This window comes from Erithacus rubecula (genome assembly GCF_903797595.1).
Source record: "Erithacus rubecula genome assembly, contig: SUPER_Z_unloc_3, whole genome shotgun sequence".
NCBI lineage: Eukaryota > Metazoa > Chordata > Aves > Passeriformes > Muscicapidae > Erithacus > Erithacus rubecula.
This window is the reverse complement of record NW_027635944.1, coordinates 189000-205318: the sequence shown is the minus strand read 5'-3', so window position 1 is coordinate 205318 and position 16319 is coordinate 189000. Positions and strand designations below refer to the sequence as shown.

At 39.5% G+C, this 16319-nt stretch overlaps 1 protein-coding gene across 1 annotated transcript in view; it reads right to left on the bottom strand.

Annotated features, from left to right (window-relative positions):
- The window catches only part of LOC306814893 (fibrillin-2-like), a gene marked incomplete at both ends in the record, with an annotated part of 115840 nt that overhangs the window by 66616 nt on the left and 32905 nt on the right, over positions 1-16319 (bottom strand). Inside the window, 9 exon segments of the mRNA XM_079331388.1 lie at positions 578-730; positions 5939-6061; positions 7073-7195; positions 7835-7847; positions 7849-7961; positions 8534-8653; positions 13887-14024; positions 14899-15126; positions 15836-15988. Coding sequence (XP_079187514.1) covers positions 578-730; positions 5939-6061; positions 7073-7195; positions 7835-7847; positions 7849-7961; positions 8534-8653; positions 13887-14024; positions 14899-15126; positions 15836-15988 — 1164 coding nt within the window.

The window sequence follows — 16319 nt, the reverse complement described above, 5'->3', positions numbered from 1 at the left end:
CCAATGTTCACATGAAATAACCATTTCTAGATAATTCAGTTACATCTGTCAGGTAGATTGCATCCTGAACTTTCATGTATATATACAAAATCAAAATTAGATGACCAGAGTTAAACACTCAGATGATTTCTTCACAGTCTTGACACAGTTGTCCTCTCAATTTATTACTTTTAATCACACTGTGTTTTACTTGTTTTTTTCTAAATAGTTTTCTGCTGCTTCAGAAAACAATACTAAATAGAGATTCTGTCCAAGATGCATCACCTCAGCTCTACAGTCAAGCAATTTTTTTTTAAATGAATCCCCAGGTTTACTTAAAGAATTGATTCTTATAAAATTAAATATAGACTTCTAGAAATGGCCTGCACTTTTAAACTGGATTGACTGGACCAGAAAATTTACAGATTCATTAAAGAATTTTGCTTATTCTCTTGCAATTATTACTTATAGCAAACAATTCAGGAACCCAAATTTACCTTGTTGAGTCTTCTTCAGGGCATGAAATAAATCAACAAGGTGACCTCAGCAAGATGTTTTTTTTGTTTGTTTGAAGTCTGTATGAAACACAAAATCTTACCTGAGTTTTTGGCAGGGCAGGGATGGCACGGCTCTCCAAAGCCATAGTCAGGGTTGGCACAGCAGCATTCAGACTTTGTCACAGCACCAGGGAAGGGACGGACACACAGCCCTGTCCTGATGCCCCCGTAGCACGTGCTGCGCACGTGGGTGTCTGAAGGAAAAGGACAAGGGAAGGAGTAATTATTGCAATTATTTCCTTAGGCTGAGAGTGAAATCTATGCACACTTTCCCAAAAGCTCAAATCCCCCATTTCTGGTCAGCAAAAAGGTCACACTGGCTACATCTGCACTGCCTTAATAATACTGAGACCAATTCTCAGTATTATCAGACCAAATCAAGACCAATTCTCAGCCTGGTTTCCTCCTGGGGCTTTCTCCAGAGCACATTTTAAACCATCTAAAGCAGGATTTTGGGGGTAAATTCAAAGGCATTCCAGAGGTGCCAGCAAAGGGGAACCACACCTCGAAGCAGCTCTGTAAATCCATCAAATATCTCAGTAAGAAACACAGAATGTCCTGGATCAGCATATGGTGGCTGATTCTTCCCTTTGGAAAGTTCCACAGACATCTCTGAATGGTTCTTCAGGTGGGATAACTCACCAGCAGCCCAGGGCTAGCAATGTGGGAGAATACCTGCTTCTAAAAGGAGGAGCATGGTCTCCAGCTGTATTTACAAAACCAGGAACAGAAATGCAATTTTAGCAGATTGTTTAAACCAGCATTTATGTGACATGACCATCCTAATAGGTTTATACCCAAACAGGCACCAGTGCTGGATTAGCACACCAATGAGGTCCCAGAATGTAGCTGGGAGCAGCAAACTAGCAAATCTTACACACAACTAGGCAGTGAGGAAAGCAGTGTTACTGCCCAGACTATAAGGAACTTCAGGGGATTTGTGATTAAAAACCCACTCTGGAAGTTGAAGTGCCACCCCTGGGGAGAGGGCTGGAACTGATGGCCTGGATAAACCACCACTTATCACACAAACAAAACACAGAACACCTGAAAGGTTCTTCAACCCCAAAAAGCATGCCAAACAAAGACAGCAGGAAAATTATACAGGCCGACCATACACACCTGTAAGACTCACAATGTACATGCTGCCAATCTTACAGCTGATTTAATCACATAAATCAATTTGACAGCCTTGACCAGGAAGATGCAGGAAGAAGCACCTTCCAAGACAGACCCTCAATAGGAATAATAACCTCCTATACTTATCCAAGAACTATGAGAATGTCTCTGAGACTCCTTTTTATGCATTTGTTTGGGGCTTTGTTGCAATTTTCTGGTTTTGGTCTTTCTAAGGTACAATGCTTTTCCCCATGTTTGCTATAGGATAGTATTAGAGATCTTTTAACAAGTATGTGACTGGACAGTCCTTCTAATAATGTGGAGCTGAGAACTGCAGGATACAGAGTGAATAGCCTTTACTTTTGACTCTTGTAACTCTACAGACACTGTTGGAACTGCAGAAATACTCTTTGTTTCAGGTATCTTTATGGGCCAGAACATAACACAGCTTTAATTCATGCTCCTTGTCAGTGCCCCAGTAAAACCACCATGCATGTGGCCTGGACATGAGCCTGGGTGGACTCAGAAACTTAAATGGGTTTGAGGGAATCCAGACAGTTACTTGCTTGAAGTATGACCCCAAAACAACAAAGAGAAGTTGCATGAGAAGTTTTACAGTGAATGTTGAATGTGCAGAGCCAATCCAAATAAGAACTGGCAATTCCTTATGTGTTCTGTCGGCTCTTTGAGTGTTGTAAGCTGGCTCCTGTATAACATAAATGCCTGCACATAAATGTTTTCTCTTGCTTTTGGTATCCCATGGAACAGATAGTTCTGGAGCACAGCTAAATATGTCCTAGATTTTAGTTTTTTCCTTGCCAAGAATCTAGGTGAAGCCAGTACAACTTGCTTGCACTTGACATCAGGAAAAGATTATGATGCTTGAAAAGAGTCGAGGACTTTTGCACAAGAAATGTCTGCTCATTTACTTTGCAAAATAATTAGAGGCACTGCACCCTTTCCCTCCACCTCAGACAACTCCAGTTGCCACTGACAAGTTCTTCCATGAACAAAGGGACTTTAAACCACTGCCCTTCCACAGAAGAGGAGGCTCCCTCTGTGTCTGTGAGGGAATGGAGAAGCAAATCAAGGGAAGGAAATGGCACCAAGGGAAACTGCAGAGGGACAGAAGACTGGAAAGTGGGAATGAAACTCTGGAGGAAGGTCTTCAAAGATGTGGAGTGTGGGAAGTAGCTGAAGGAAGCCACAGATGTACTGAGCAGCTGCTCTGCACAAGGGAGCAAGTGCTTCAGCATACATCAGTGCTTTTAGAGAAGTGACACAGAGAACTTGGGGATAATTTCATGCCTAGTTCAAGAAAACAGTCTGATCTACACAGTCAGTGATTCACTAAGCCTGTGAAGGATGAAGAACCAAGCTGTCTCTCCCACAAGCAAAACAGCAGCTGTATGACACAACCCCCTTGGGCTGTGCTACAGGAATGAGAAGGACAGGAACTTCCTTGTGGATGATTCAGCTGCTGCCCAGGATCTGCATTTCACAACAGTTCTGAGTCTGCACCTCACTGATGAACCTGTGCCGCTCCCCATGTTCAGTCTGATTAGCCTTTGGCTGCTCATTTCAGAGCACCAGAAATTTACTTTGTGCCCTGGATCAGATTGGCATTGCTGCTGCTGTACCTGTGTACCTGTTTATGGGACTCTCCACTCTTTCCCAAGGCACAGCACTTCCACACTCTTAAATTTAGCACTTCAATACCTACAAAAATGATCATCACCATGTTTGTGGTGAATATCAGGTGGACCAGTGCTTGACCCACACTCACTGTCCCATCCAGGAGCCTCAGAAGGACAAATCAGGCTTATGACACTTTTCTATTTGGCTCTACAAAATCACCAGAGTAAAATAAAGCTGAGTTGCTGTGTCCTGGATGACTCTGGCTGTGGGCAGAGGTAATTAGAGGTGTCTCAGCAGAGAACAAACAGTGTGTGAAGCTGGAGCCACAGCTCAGCACAAGTTCTGAGGTGATACACACTCACACACAGAGCCAGCTGAGGTGTCCAAGCATGGAGCTGCAGCTGGAAGTACAGCCAAACCTAAAAAGCCTGCAAATATTCAAATATTGGGAGTTTGGCTCCAAGTATTTATCTAACTGTTCCATGACTCTGTAACTGTTCCTTTTCCAAGCATTTGTTCCCCTTTGCTGTACCTTTTTCAAGCTTGTATAACATTCTGTGATTGACTCAGCCATACTTAAAAATACTAAGTAAACCAGCATTTTTTTTAAAGTGTAGTCCCACCAGGATCAAGGTCATTATTCAGAGGTAAAACAGAGCTCAGAGAAAGAGTGGGACAGCTGGACTGTGGGCTCTTAAATTTTATATTCCTTGCTAGTTACCTAGCAGACTTGTGGAAATGCTCTTACAAGATATCCAATTGAAGTTATTAATTTTCAAACTACCAATGATCTTCTAGCAGCCAGAAAGTCTGAAAAATATTATTTAGGTCATGCAATATATGAAATAGAATAGCACAGAATTCCTGTAGTTAACACAGCATGTGGATTATATATAAACACACATACACAATTCTGAACCAAGTGGCTTGGAAATTCTATTCTGAAGTCATGTGTGAGGATATTTTGTTATGCAGTATTTGAAATTTCCTATGCTACATTATGGCTGGAATAATTACATCATCTTTTTTAAATTAATTTTCCAACTAGATCGTGATTCTGCTTTGTGATTTTTTTTGTTCTATGAAGGGTACTTCCTGATGAAAATGTATGCATTCATGGCAAACCTTAAAGCTGTGTAACACGTAACTTCTAAATAAATAGTGTTCACAGGTGATGGCCAACCTGTGAAGACCTTTGCTGCTAGTACTGTGGCAACATTAGGTAATTGAAAGCACAGAAAATTGAGTACTGTATTGATTCTTTGCAGCTGTATCACTGACAGGGGTAAAGATGAGGCCAACTTGGAACACAAAAAAGGTACTGAACAGCCTGTACTCAAATCTGGTTTTCTTGGTGGGCCTCTGAGCAGTGAAATTCCAATATTTAAAACAGTACACCAGGCCTTTTTTCATTGTTTAACTTCTCACTGCTTTTCTCCAAACTTTTAATAAACCAGAAGAAAACAACTCGGCTACCACACAGGAGGGAACACAACTTGCTTTTGTTGGTTCAATCTTTAGCACAGTTTTGCTTACTAGAACATTTAATTTATTTAAAACAACAAAATTTGGGTTCCAACTGAGAGACTGAAAATGTGTTTTAGCTTTTTTTGATCCTATGTTTTTGAGACAGCCTCAGTTTTTATCCTGCATTTTAAAGCTGAAGTGGTAACAGAAGGGGCTAGCTTGTGCTGGCACTTGGTAGAAACACTTGTCCTACATTTTGTTTTGAAGAATTTCGAACTTCTGCACCATCTGAAATGTTATTTCAAATGAGCTGGTAACAGCAACATTTAGTATGTCCCATCCCTTTGGTGTGAGAACCTCCAAGCACTGTGATGCAGTCTGTGTTTCCTTTATCTGGAAATATGCTGGTAAGGCAAAGGCAGATACAACATCCATGAGTCCATCAGCAAGAACAGTCACAGCACTGGTTAATTAATGTGATTATTGTAGAGTCTCTGGTCACTAACATGCCTGATGACAGACACATGCAGGAGCTGGGGAAAGAGAAATTTAGGGGATATAGAATTGATGCTCAGGTACTCAGAGTGAAAAGATGAAATCTCCTGTGGATTAAATAAAGGAACTTTGCAGCAAAGTACACACAGTATCATAATTCTCATAAATCCCTGTCAAATATTTATTCCTCTCCTCCCTCCTCATCAGCAATCAGCAGAGAACAAGGGATTGGATTCTTCTTGCCCCCCACACTTCTTAATTCTTCATCAGCTTGAAAATTTTCCATTTTTTGTTCCACGAGCTCCCTGAAGATATGCTAGAGCTCCTAGCAAAGCTTAGTGAAGAATCCCTTAAATACCAATCAGAACCATTTGAGAGGATAAGAGGCTGATTACATTAAAATATACTTTTTATCATCAGACTAGAAAGAGTGTCTCAAAACCAAGAGGAGATTCCAGGAAGAGTAAGCACTTTAAGCTTACTTTTATATCAGTAACAGGTAAACAAGAGGTAGTGTCTCTTCAGTTCCACAGAGGAAATGAAGTTTCTTATCTTTTAACAATAAGATAATGGGATTGCATCTTGTTTGTGGTTTGATGTCAACTTTATTTAGATGGAAATCATTTGATAATTAATTAACCTGTTGTTTTTCTGTGGAAAAAAAAAGAATAAATCTGACTTACCTACACACACACGACCATCAACTCCAACAACCAAGCCAGGTGGGCAATCACACCGAAATGAGCCTTCAGTATTTATGCAATGACCATTCATGCAAATTCCTGATGTCTGGCATTCATCAATATCTAAGAGGAGGCAAGACATTTAAGCAATCAACCTGTTTTTAAGCAATATTACAGCTAAGAGTTTCAGAACATTATCATATTGCTTTATGATAGCAGGTAACAATATCCTTGCTTTATTTCTAATAAAAATTTAATCTTGGAATAATCAAAATTCCAGCTGCACAAACAAACAAAAAAATCCCCAAAACATTCAGAAGAACTGTAGGATTAGAGATACTTCTTATTCTCCATCAAGCAAAATCAATGATAAATTTTCCCCTTTGTCCATCCCATGACATTTTAATTTTGCTATAAAGTGTGGCTAAAAGAGCATTAGACACAAATTATCCTTATGATGGTTGATTTCAATTTCAAATAATTTTTAAGTGGTCGCCAATTTCTAAGCACAACTGCACATTATTAAGAAGATCATAACTAGTATAAATGGCTCAACTTCAAATCAGAAGATTAAAAATTGAGAAAGATTTACTAGAAGTGGCTCAAGCCCAAACCTACCTCTATGGGCAGCAATATTTATCTTCAATTAGAAATAAGACCATATTCTTAAAATGCTCAAAGGAAGTTTTTAGTGACTGCACTTTAAAAAGTTTACAATGCTGTGTGACCTGTAAAATGACTCAAGTGCTATGCACTCTGAATTATCAGAATAATGATGTGGAAAATGTGGGGGGGGTGGAGGGGCTCATTAATGTAAAATCTTTCAAACCTCTTAAATTTACCATACTGCTGCTCACTTTACCATTTCAAAAAGGACCTGAATATTTTGATGCCCTTACCATGCTCCAAGATGTTTCAGAAGATTGTTTATTGATGGCTGTGGCTTTCACAATGCTATTAAACACTTTTTTCAGTAAAGATCTGTTCCTAATCCAGGCAGCTAAAGAATCTACTTAGTGAGCAGCAAGGTGTTACATGGCATTGAATCAATCCACGTGTCCAGGCTGCCATTCATCCAGGGATGAACAGACAGGAAAAGCTGTTTTCAGTCAATATCCCCCAAGTTCCACATACCAGTACAGTAACGTCCATCTGGAGCCAGGACAAATCCTGGTTTACAGATGCATTTAAAACTCCCATCTTCATTTATGCACATCCCATTCAAGCACATGTTTGCCGTGGCACACTCATCACGGTCTACAAAAACATGGCAAGGAAAACTGCTTTTAGCTTCTCACCCTCCAGAAAACAACACAGTGAAAATAATCAATATTTCTTCACTCAAAGAAATATTTCTTCACTCAAAGATTGGTTTCTAATCATAACTCACAGTATCTCAAGAGTTTTCACTCCACAGAAAAACTAGCAATTTTTTTTTTCATGTTGTGATCAGTTGCTTTACATGTCACAGCAGGCTGTGTATTCAAGAAGAGGGTGTGTCCTTCTTTCACACATGAGAGGATAAAAAGCTTCCATAGCCTGAGAGAATTTAGCTTGTTGTTTACCTAGCAAGGTTTTCTTCTTGACACCATGCAATCAAAATTAAAAACAGGTGTTTTCTTCAGCAATGCTGATTTATGGATCATTTGCTGTGAAGCTTTATGGAAAATCATTATTCTTAGTAGTCTTGAGAAGAGGTGCAGCTTCAAAAACAAAAATTACCCCAAATTTTCTTTGAAATCATATGGTTCTGCATGATAAGTATTTGAATGAAGGGCTTCTAAGTTCACAGTATTTCAAGAAAGGTAATCTTCAGTGATCCTTACCTGCAGTATGAAGGACAATTTCTAGAACCAACAAGCTAATGCCTGCCCCATTTTTCAGAGGAGTCCTTACCCACACAGTTTTTTTCCATTTGTAGTCAGCTCAAACCCAGCATTGCAAATGCACTGGAAGCTTCCCTCAGTGTTCACACACCGGCCATTCTTACAGAGAACACCATTCTGAACACACTCATCAATGTCTAAGGGGAAGAAAAGAACACACCAAGACAAACAAATGAAATCCTACAGAACCAGAGAACTACAGTAAGATAAAAATGCATTTAGAGACAATTATTGCTTTGAAAAACACTGGCAAGTCAATTAACCATTACTTAGAAAACAGCTCAAAAGTTAGTTAAGAAATTAGTCTCCTTGCATCAAGGAAAAATATTATTCTTACAGACATGTGCAGCAATTACAACATTTTCTGATGCTTTGCAATTCCTTCATGAGTACTTTTAAAAACCTACTCACACTTTCATCTGCACACATAGACAAAAAAGCACCTGTCATTAAATTTGGTTTGGGCTTTTTTTGTTGTTTTTTTTTTTTCCAAGAACTGCTGTCTGGGAAATTCCCTGGATGGATATTCCAGAATAATGGATAAATATTAAAAGACAACAACAGACCAAACGAGGCAGCAGCCCAGATCTACAACACCAAATTTAACACTGGGATTTACTGAAATTGCACTCCTATATTTTAAATTCAGAGTCTGAGGCAAGGGGTGAGACCATCTGCAACGCCAGCAGACATGGGGCAGTTTTCTTACCAATGCAGGCTTGCTTGGTGGGAGTTCTCTGGAAACCTGCGTGGCACTTGCAGTAATAGGAACCAGGTGTGTTGACACAGTCCCCGTTGGAGCAGGGGTTTGATGTGCACTCATCAACATCTGCTGGCAGCACACAGAAGCATTAGTGACTTCACAACCTCTACAGCATTCCCCCTCCCCAAGTCTGGAAGCTTCTGAGTTGAAAAGATGGTAACTAGCAGCCAAATGCTAAATAGAAAAGCCTGTTCTTGGTGGAAAATCACTTTGCTGGGAACACAGGGCTGTTCTTGGTTCAGCTAGGCAGGAGTTTGTAAGAAGTGAAGTGGCACTGCATCAATTGTAAGCATCTTGAGGAGCAGAACAAAAAACAGAAAAAATGTTTTCTTGAGCATCTTGAGACCTGGTGGTTGCCTTAATGGTTGACTTAATATGACCCAGTTTCATTTAACTCAATGGCCATTTATGCTCCTTCAGAATAAAACAAATACTAATCAAAATAGGTACTTTGAAATGAAGCAAAGCATGGCATCCAAAAACTACCCCTATTACTTTACAGGTTTGTTGTAAAAAAGTGAGGAGGGGCCTTACACCAGCAGGAGGGATTCTTAATGAGACCACAGTCTCATTAACCACATCTCAATTATTTATGCCTCACTGCATCCTCAACCCCAATCTTTGCACTGAGTAATGCCAGATTTAACCTACCCTTTTCTATAATGTACCTTACTCTCCTTTCCAAAAGTTTTGGGTACCTGGGTGCAACCAAACACATTTTAACCAATTTAAATGTCAGGTAACTGCTCAAAAAACCCCTTTTATTTGACACAGCACTCTGAAAACTTCAACAGTTACTTTCAAGAACCCTTCCCAAACTTGATGCCCAGCAGTTACCAGTGAGTCAGATGTGTCTCTGACTCACAACAACAGCTATTCCCAGATGTAAAATAACATTGATTTTTCACCCCATTACATTTCTGTAAACCCTCTAGGATCCTTGCCCACTGCAATCCAGGGAGCAGAGAGGGTGTATCCCACTGCTCTGGCAGAGCAGGACTGCTGGTTTAGACCCACTGCAGCTCCTAAAGGAAGTTACAGGTGACAAATGGATCCCTTAATGAAATTCCCCATTTCTTTATCAGCAACTTTTGCTAATTTGATTTTTTTTTCCCCAGCAAGGCCCTTCATTTCATTTACAATGTATTTGTAATTACTCATCTCTTCATTTAGGCAGGGTTTTAACACCACAAAGCCAGTGGTGATTTGCAGGAGTTTCTGGCATCTGGCTGAAAGCTGCCATAAGAAGCTCAGAAAATCATTTCCTAACAAGGATGATTTTACCATGCATTTCCCAGTGTGTGCTTCCAGAAATACCAAGAAAATCCCAGGGCAATTTTTGTGATCTTTTCCAGTCACTCTTTATCAAATCTGGCTCTACAACTTCACTCATTACATCTTGGGAATACTGGGATGTGACCAGAAATTGAAATAATATTAATGTGCACTTTCTAGAAAGTGTTGTTCCACAAACAACTTCACTGTAAAAGATGGGAAAAGGCTAGTTTTGTTCTAATTTAATCATAAGTGAGGCCACATATTTAGCAGGAATTACTCTGCTAATGAACACAAAGTCCAAACCAGGAGCATCAGCATGGATAAAGAGATCTGTGTTTACACAAGTACTAAAAGATGCTGGTTTACAGCACTCTTAGTGCCCAGACACAATCTGTGTAAACAGCTGAATTACTAAAGAAAAAGCAAATGGAAGAATCAAACACCTCCCCTCCCAAGTAATTAGCTCATTCACATTTACATACCTGCTGATCACACCACCACTGCAGTAAAACCACAAGAATTGAGACAAGAAAAGAAGAATTAGGGTGTTAAACACAGAGGTTACTGAGTTTTTCATGTCAGTCTGTGTCACTCTAGCAGTTCCCTGTTTATGCCTGGATGTTGGGATGCTCCTTGTCATGAGTGGGATGGTTTTTCATGAGAGGTGATTTTTCCTCAGTGCTCAGCTGATATGGGAAAGGGTCAAGGACCCTTTAGAACAAAGTCCTCAGCTACCAACAGAACATCAAACTCTGAATCACATCTTGACTATATTTTTTTGTCAAGTGTCCTTATTCAAATGACTTGTATTTATATCTTGCTTTATTACAAGTGAGCACAGAGGGAACTTATAAATATTTCATACAGCACTCATCCATTCTGTTTAGTTTTCCTGCAGAAAATTACATTTAGGACCTTCTCTATTACAGGCTTCAACTAGCTTAAAAAAAAGTCCATGTTCATGCTAGAAAGGATCTGTCTATAATTTTATAAACTCTGCAGCAGGAATGCAGAGTTTCTCTATCTGACTTAAGCTTTGAAAATCCATCCAAAGCCATGTGCATCACATGACTTCCACATGCATTTTAAAATGCTCTTATTTTTATAAGCTCTTGATAACTGAGGGAAATGGCAAATGTATGTTAGTATAAAGGAGTTGTTGGCTTCGAGTTTGCATTGAAAGCTTGCATATTCCAGAAATATAAACAGGAAACATCTGAGACAGAGATATTTAACCCATTTATTCTGTCTCCCAGCATACCCCCTTCAGTGTCAAATATTTCTCTTTCAGCACTTGCCTCACACTCATCTCCATTCTCAGTTTTTCATCTCTAACAATAGTCAGAACTCTCTCAGGCACAGTAGGAAACTCCCAAACCTCCCCCTTAAAAGACTCACTGCAATGATTCTAAATTTTACATAGGTATATTTGTATTGACAAGACAATTAAAACTCAACACAACACACCTATGGGTTTGCTCCCATTTTTTAAGAGTCTCTACAATTTTATCCAGAGTTTTTAAAAGCAGAAATGACTAAGGAAAGGTAATAAAATTAAAGCTGCCTATTTTGGAGAAAAGGACTGACCATTCTGAGTCAGACCACTCAGGACACTCATGGTCTTTGGCCCATCAGGCAAGTTCTGTTGTGAGAAGAGCATAATGCAAGTTTAGGTCAGAGAACAGTGAGTAACACCACAGTTCTTTGGTCTGGCAGGATAATCTTGAAACAGGACTTTTCTTTCGCTACATAGAAAAATAAATTTTCTATATTTTTTTTCACTCCATAGAAAAACAGATTTTCTATATTTTCTTTCACTCCATAGAAAAATAACTATTTCTGGATCCTTAATTTATTGCTTTGGGAGCAGGCAGACAGAGAAGTACAAAGCAATGTTCATTTATGTGCCATTAACCCTGTTTCAAATGCCCCAAGACTGTCCTTCCAGTAATAGAGAAATATTCAAATTAGATTCAAGCAAGTCTTTAAATTCATTTAATATGCATCAGCACACATATTAAATCCTTTTAGTTAAGTTCCTGACTGTATTTCCAAGAAACTTTCTGTATAATTTGCAGCAACTACTCTTCACAAATCCCAAATTCAGTAGGGAACTTAAGATACTTTGGCTACTTCTTCATAACACAATTAGAAAATAACATGAAACAAAGCAGTGTTATTTATAGAGTTCACAGAGTTATTTATAATTCATAAAGTTCACTCTCTTATAAAACATCTTCTGAATTTAAGCAGCTATTTAAAAGGCAAACCACTGAAGAGCTGAATTAGTAACAACTGATTCATTTAATGCAGGAAAAAAACTGGGAAAATTTCACTTATAATTTTTTTAATTTTGGGTGTCTTTTGCCATGATCTCAACGTGGGAAAGCACTGTAGCTGGCACTACATCTTCAGCTTTTGTTAAACCAATTGAAATTTTTGTTTTGATCCCAGTGCATCCAAATTTGTCTCTGTTTCCAGTCTACTCTTTCATGCTGAGGTAAGCATTGCAAAGTCAAGATTAAGTTCCTTAAGTGAATACAGATTTTTACTGGGCACATACCTGTACACTAGAGAATTAACCAGGTCAACTTTTTTCCCCTCAATGCACCAATTAACCAAACCTCACAGTTTTCAGGCACCCAGACCCCAAACTGAAAATTAGATACAATTTCACTATTATCACAAACCTGGACTAGAAGGGGACCTGCCAGTCAAGTGTAACCCCACAGAAGAGACAGGGACAGAATGACACATTAACAAGAATACATTGTGATTTTCTGTCCCACCACCCAGATATGTAAAGCTGATGGGCCTTTCAAACCACAGATTACAGCCATACTCCAATGACAACTGAAAATCTAAAAACTTTATAGCTCTGCTTGCTACAATCCATGTGCTTGAGATGCCATTTTCACCTTGACCCCCAAGTAATGAAAATATGAACACAAGATGTGAACTAGATTTTAAAAAGATAAAATTAAATAATCCAAGATGCCAGATAATCCCTGAGTGTCAAGGTCCACCAGAGTTAAAAATATTATTGATTCCAGTGATGCTAAATCTGTTGCTGTCAAAATGAGCCAGGGCTCTCCATAATCCATAAAGAACAGCCAGGTAAGACAGACATCCCAAAAATCCTGCTCCCCAAAACTCACAATGTGATTATGGCTCCTGAGAGCCAAGGATGCAGCAAGAGATTAAAGCCTGTTGAACTTCCCAGTCAGAGGTCAGAGGTACAGAAAACTCTCACCCAAATAAAAAAGCTAAAAAATTTCAAGCTTGCCATATCATAAAGAAGAAGAATTATATCATCCTTCAAGTACAAAAAGTGAAATGAGGAAGAAAGTGAACTGTTTTTCCTGTATAGTGAGGATAAGACAAGAACTAATATTAAGCTAAATTGTTTTGCAAACACAATGTTTAAATTAGATTAGATGCTCTGAAAACTGTTTGAATATTTGACTATGGGAGCAATGCAACTGCCTGGGAATGTGGTAGACTCCCTGTTAACTGAGTTTTCTTAAAATGAGTTCTTGCTGTTAAAGTCAGTATTCTGTATTTTCATATGAAATTTAAATTTAACCAAAAGTTAATTAATGCAATTTTAAAATTATTTTGTCTCTTTCAAATTGCCATTAATCCTGATAAGGAGGCAAAACATAAATTTTGCCTTTCATCATCTTGATCATAACAATAACATCCCAAAAGTAGAGCTTTGTGAGCCTAACAAAAGAGAAAATTAAGCAGAACTTATTTTACTGAATGTGGCAAAAATGTGCAATAGCCTTCAAGTACAGCAATAGGAATACTAAATAACAGTATCTACAATTAAAGACCTTCTTATTCTTTGTAAGAAAACAGATTGCTCTCATATAAAATTGAAAATATTGTTGTGTAACTAATACCATGGACTTTGCATTCTCTCTATCATTAAAATTAATATTATTTATTTTGGAAAAATACCCCGCATTTTAAGACGAAGAATGTTAAAATAATGGATTTTGAAATGTGCACTCACCAATGCAATCCCCATTTGCATCCTGCTTATATCCCATGTTGCATTCACATCTGTAACTAGAGGGGGTGGGTATGCAACGTCCATTCAAACACAGGTTGGGATGGTGCTTGCAGTTGTCTATTGTCTGATTGAGTATTGCTAATATAAAAAATCAGAATGAGAGACAAAAATTCAGATTTTCAAATGGAAGTAAATAGGAATATTACACTTGGCTTCAGAAAGGATGCTATCAAGTGCACAAACATATTAAAAAAAACCTCTCTCTAAGCACTATCTGTTGATCTGGCAGCAAACTAACAACAATGAAACAGTTCTTGGAAATAAAAACCACATTAGACAAACATTCCTAAATAAGGTTTACCATTTCTGTTGATGGCTTGATGAGCCTGTTAGTGAGCTCATGGATAAACCAGGATTTGTGTGAAAGTCAAAGCAATTTTTGGTGTACCTGTCTTAATAACACTTCTTACATTTTATGATCTCTGTGGTTGTGATCCCAGAGATGTGTGTACACATGTCATAAGCCATGTTTGCATCCATGAGACTTCTGCCAGAAAATTACTCACCTTGGGCTTTCAGCCAAGGCAGTGTTTCTGCAGAGTAAGTAGGTTTTACAGTTGGAAGAGAAAATACAGAAGACAGTTTATTTTAAACCCTGGTGGTTTTTTGAAGACACTTAGAAATGTGGAGTTTTATTAGTGCTGACAAAGACACCTCAACAGGAACACACGTTCAGGGACTCTGTAACTGAAGTCTAGCAAAATCCTTTATCTTTGAACTCTTGTTGTAAAAAGGACTCCTGAACCTTCCTCATGTATCAGCTGAGGTGTTTAAAACGTGCTTGAATAGCAAAGTCATTTTTAAGCGTTAAGAATATCGTATCCAGAATGAGCAGTAAATATTAAGCAAAAACCAGAAGGAATAGTGAGAAAAAAAAAAAAAAAAAAAAAAAAAAAAAAAAAAAAAAAAAAAAAAGAAAAGCAGTGAAACAAGTCAGAAGGCAAACACTTACTCAGCCCTGTAATGATCGGGCCACTTCCAGTGGGACTGTGACCACCTGCTCCCACCCCTGCTCCACGCACAGCCGGGGAGAATCCGCTGCTGCCTGGGATGGGGATGAAGCCGGCTCCCCTGGCTCCGAAGCCGTTCCCATTGCCCCGGGGAAGGTTCCCCGCCGCTCCTCCGCGCCGGGAGCCGCCTCGGGCAGCGGCCGCCTCCGCGCACAGCCTGCGGTGCTGCTCTGCAGAGGGGACAGAGCACCGGCACGGTCACAGCCAGCCCAGGGCAAGGCACAGCCCGCCCCGAGTGCTGCAACAACCAGGATGGCAGCTCCTCGTTTCCCTGATGCTGCCCCGAACGCCACTTGGTTGTGGGCAGGAGATAAAAAGGAATGAAAAGGAATGCTGCAATTTAAGAGTATTTGTTCAACTGTTTGTTGATGTGTTGACGTGTTGACTGTAACTCCCTGGTTTCTCAGAGGTGTTGATAATGAAAATACCTTTCACAAGGCATGTGCACTATTCCTCTCTGAGCAGAACTGAAAGAACAACTTAAAAACTGGTGCACTCTAGTTCAAAGTAACCCAAAATGCAATGGAATAAGAGAGCAGCTGCTTCTTTAAATCAAAATTAACTATGGACCCTAAGAGTTCGTTTCCTCTTTGAGCCTGACCACAAAATCTTCCCCATTTCCCAAAAACTTTTTCCAAAGTCAACAAAAGGACATTAAAGAACCAAGTGCCAAACAACCATGGACCAAAAGGAAAAATGGTTAACAGATGGTGATACCAGCATTAAAAACGGAAATTAATAATAATGCAATCCATGACCAACTTTTTTTTTTTTTTTTTCTGTTTAGCCTACATTTTAAAGCAGCTTAAAACACCCCAGTGACCTCCACCCAGCAGCAAGCAGGAGGAAACAAGGCAGCCAAACCAAGAGGGCACTGACCAGACCCTCTGTCAGGACACAGCTCTGGAGCAGAGGCAGTGGCCCAGCAGTGTCCAGGCTCACAGCAGCACTGGCTCCTGGTGAACCTCCCGGGCAGCTCCTGCGCGCAGCGGCCGCTGGCAGTGCTGGAGAAACAGCTGCCTGCTCTCTGCCCTGGCAGACAAAAAGAAAACACAAAAATAGTGACATGGATGCTGTTGTGGTTTTAGCTTTCTTTCTTTTATATGCTCTCTGTGTCCTTTATGCGTGTACTTTGTAGCCTCATATTGCAGCTTCGTTTCAATATTTTCCTAGGGAGAATGACAAAACAAGTTCCAGGATCCCTGTGCTGTCTTGGTTTTCCTTAGAAACCAGGGCTGAAACCAGCTTTCCAAGACAGACTTTTGTAAGCAGGGCCTGGATCTCATCCTAGTCTGAGGAAGAGAGGAGAATCTAGAAGGTGCTAGAACTGGGGGAATTACTTCACCAGAGAGTTCCTAACCTG